Here is a 4,282-nt window from a genome sequence, read left to right on the forward strand (position 1 = left end):
CCCCCCTCCACCTCTTCGGAGATCTTTGGATCCCCCTGAATTCCTCTACCCAGGGAGCAGTCAAATTGTAATGCATGGTGTGCATCAGAGTAACTGTGGTTACTACAGTTTGGACACATTAAAATGATTGTTTGCATACGTTCCAACCCTCCCCATTCGATCGTGAGTCTTCCGAATTAACATGCAATACTCCCCTGGTTTTGTCAAATTCTCCCGAATTTTCAGAAAACAACATTTCTGTGTAAATATTTCTTTTGTGTGCCGACTTTATCTACAATGTCAGCATGCAAAGGCATTCAGAGTGTTGAACACCTCGAAAGTTCAGAACGCATACTCTGAAAAAAACTTAGATTTCCAACATTTCATGGGTGGGGCACGTACACAGTCTCACGAAGCTTGTGTTGGAACGTCTTACATACAGACCCACCACAGTGTAAAGACAGCATTCATTAGACAAGACTCTGACTGAAAAAAAATAAATAAACGAACGAACTAACGAACAATCGAACAAACAAAAAAACAAACACACAAATAAATAAATAAATAAATAAAACTTACATCAACATATCATTATGTTTTTTTTTTTAACGAATAGAACAATTTTGTTTTAGTGAATAGGTACAGAGCATCTTTCCTTTTTTCTTTAAATATCATTTCAATTTATAGGTTAATAAGTATTTGTTATAAGTATAATTATAAACTACACCCTATTTATCAGGAACCTTCACTTGAATGATATAGGTTATTTGTTTAAGTAAAATTATATCAGGTCATTTTTTAATATCTTTTAGACATACATGCTCCTCTTCCCCCCACATTGAAATTAATCTAAAATTATTTATATGTTAGTTAGATAGTTCTTTATTTATTTGTTTCACACTCTCAGATTAAAACAGAGACCAGCCAATTCTGGTTTATGAGTGAAATACAGGTCATTTTTAAAACCCAAGCAAAAACACGATTAAAAATGTTTTAAAAAATGTACAAACATTTCTTAAAATATGATTTACTTAAACACAATAGACTGCCGTAAGGAGAGGATTTGGTAGGCAAATTTAGCTACCCTATAACAGTGGTTGCCATCGCTCATTAAAAAATTTAATTTGTCGTTAGAGTTTAAGTCTGCAAAGGATGGGTTGATTTTGACAATATAATCGTACAGGTGGGATCTGAAATCATTATATTCATTCAGTAAAGCAGTGTACAGTAATTCATTTTCTACGCTATTCAAGTTGCACAGACTGCATTTTCTATCATCAACCGGAATATTGTTATAGCGCCCTACTTCAATTGCAATCGGGGCGCAACTTGACCTAAAGAGGGCTAACGCTCGCCTATTACATTTCTTCAGGAAAGTGGTTACATAAGTAGCTGTTCCATAAATGGATTTAAATGAATGATAAGTGCGCAGATTATTGCGCGAAATTTGGATTCTTTCTGCGATCACTGAAAATGGATTCTTTCCAACGGTTTTCTACAAACAATTTAGCTGCGCTATGAGCTTGACTTACCAAGATACGAGTATTTGTTTGTTCTGCGTCACTTAGAATTTGTTCACAGTCCATTTTGGAGAACAACAATTTAACTTTATGACACCAGTTTTTAACATTGTTATTTGCTAAATGTTGGGATCAACTGGTATTCATCTAGTTTTGAAAGACGGCACCACAATCTAGCTATAGACTGCATCTGACGCACTACTGGGGGATCCCAACCCATGTCATCAAGCATAGCGTCGTTTGGAGTATACTACCAAACACCACTACAATAATCCAAGATCGGGCAAACAAGAGACTCAAAGAGTTTTGTATATGAATTAAAGTTGATACCTCCCAGAGCCTTATCTTTACTAATAACAACAACAAGTGCACGAGAAGCAGACGCAGCCAGCATGCTGGCAGATACATACATAAGGATCTAAGAATTCATCAAACCAAATGCCGAGGTACTTATAACCATTAACAATATCAATGTTGAAAATACAGCAATTAAACTGTTTATTAGTTTTTTGACGATTTTTTCTGCGAAAATGGACAATTTGTGTCTTAGATTCATTTAGGCTAATGCGTATGTATGTATGTATGTATGTATGTATGTATGTATGTATGTATGTATGTATAAATACAGTAAGTAAACAAAACTTTGTTAATTTTTGTTAGACAAATTCCTGCAAAAAAGTAATTTAAACTTATTTAACAGCAGCATTAAACAAAAGTATTTTATGAAAAAAAATTTACATAATTTTACCATTGTGGGCTTATTTTACCCACCCTGTCATTTGGGGCCATTTTTACCGAAACCGTTTTTTAAGGGTCGTTTTACACCGAGGCTGCTTTTTTTCTTCTGGGGTCATTTATTCTGGGGCTATTTTTGCTGTACACCAAGTGTAGTTTTTCATAGGATGCATGGTGTTTTGCGAGAGAGAGCTTATTAAATTCCAAATAGTTAGCCAGATATTTGCTATATTGCTTGTATTGTATATTTGAAGAAAAGTCAATAGGAAGATGTCCATACGGATACTATGGTACGGAATGTCATTTGACTTGCCACTGCAATCCACATATTCGGTGTGTAAAGAGTTCTGGTTCGTGTGGGCGTTATCCTTGTGCAGACGGATGGGCAGGGTTTGCTTGCCAAGAAGGTATGTTTAAAAAGATATAGACCTTATGATCATTCGAATTAAATCGTGTTATTTTGCTAATGCCAATTTGGGCATACAAAGTAGCGCAGTTTAATTATAAAACTGACATTAAAAGAAGGCGACTGACCTATAAGGCTAGTGATTCTCTATAAACGGGTATGATACGCAACTAATTGCTTATTAACTTCGCCTCTGAAGGAATAGGCGAGGCTTTTACAATAGCACACGTCTGTCGGTCTGTCTGTGTGTCTTGTGGTGTGTTTGTTCTTCCTGACGCATAATTCAAAAGTTACTGGACCGATTAACCTCAAACGTTAACACATTGACGATATCAAGCCCGTAGCCAGAGGGGTTCGAGTGGTTCGAAAGAACCCCCTTTTCAATAAATAAATTATTATTAAAAATTACAATTTGCATAGAATGTTGTTGACATTAACTCAAAATATTTGAAATTTGGCATTTTTATTGCCATTTCCGGACATCTAATGTATATATCCTTAACATTTAACCTACCCATAGTGGACCGATGTGGGTAAGGTCTCAAAGTTCCCTTTTGTGAACATTTAGAACCCCACCCCCTTCCCCTTTTTAAAAATCCTGCCTACGGGCTTGGATATTACATATACCTCTTTCCTCCTCGAATTTGGTGCTGATCGGGAGTAAGATGTATATTTTAGAACGTTATTTATATATTTTTTGGTCGCAAGTGACAGAGCCAACTCGACCAGATCTTTCGACAGAGTCATTTGGCTAAGCAGAGGCTGACTCTAGCGGATCGACCGCGTGTCAAATTCTGGTCGGCGGACTGGCAGCAGTCCGGACAAGGTGTCAGCTCGATTGATGGGCTTGCCACCTGAGGCTTTTGAGGCTAGGCCTTGATTTGTGGATGGGTTGGAGAAGTAAGATGCAGATTTTAGAATGTTTTAAATAATTTCCGGCCGTATATCTCACAATCTGCTGTCCAAATTTTATAGAAAAATAATAATTGTGAAAAATAATAAAATATGAAAAAAATTCTATAGATGTACAAATAATAATAATAATAATAATAATACTTATTATTATTATTATTATTATTATTATTATTATTATTTATTTATTTATTACTACTACTACTACTACTACTACTACTAATACTACTACTACTACTACTACTAATAATAATAATAATAATAATAATAATAATAATAAAATAATTTAAAAAAATACAATAGGGATATTTTCACCCATTATATTCAATTAGCTTTACACATAATACATGCACCTTTACCGCTCGGCTAGACTTATGGTAACATCACATCCTTAGCAACCACCAAGAGATCGAGCGAATCGACAATAGATAGATATAGCGCAACAGGGCGAGTATTTGTAATTTTAGGTTATCTTGTCGATATTTGTTATTGGTATTGTTGTTTATACTACTGCTACTACTACTGCTAGTACTACTATTACTACTACTACTACTACTACTACTACTACTACTACTACTACTACTATTACTACTACTAACTAATACTACTACTACTACTACTACTACTACTACTACTACTACTACTACTACTACTACTACTACTACTACTACTACTACTACTACCACTACTACTACCACTACCACTACCACTAATACTACCACCACTACCA

At 35.1% G+C, this 4,282-nt stretch overlaps 2 protein-coding genes across 2 annotated transcripts in view; both read left to right on the forward strand.

Moving 5' to 3' along the window:
- LOC117122737 (tyrosine-protein kinase receptor Tie-1-like) overlaps window positions 1-2,661 on the forward strand; it is a 9,452-nt gene extending 6,791 nt beyond the window's left edge. Inside the window, exon 6 of the mRNA XM_033268434.1 lies at window positions 2,489-2,661. Coding sequence (XP_033124325.1) covers window positions 2,489-2,661 — 173 coding nt within the window. The remainder of the gene's footprint in view (window positions 1-2,488) is intronic.
- An 866-nt stretch (window positions 2,662-3,527) lies between these two features.
- LOC117122738 overlaps window positions 3,528-4,282 on the forward strand; it is a 3,853-nt gene continuing 3,098 nt past the window's right edge. Inside the window, exon 1 of the mRNA XM_033268435.1 lies at window positions 3,528-3,540. Coding sequence (XP_033124326.1) covers window positions 3,528-3,540 — 13 coding nt within the window. The remainder of the gene's footprint in view (window positions 3,541-4,282) is intronic.

This window comes from Anneissia japonica, unplaced genomic scaffold, assembly GCF_011630105.1.
Source record: "Anneissia japonica isolate Jap-2015-1 unplaced genomic scaffold, ASM1163010v1 scaffold1884_len437306_cov177, whole genome shotgun sequence".
In the NCBI taxonomy this organism is placed as follows: Eukaryota; Metazoa; Echinodermata; class Crinoidea; order Comatulida; family Comatulidae; genus Anneissia; species Anneissia japonica.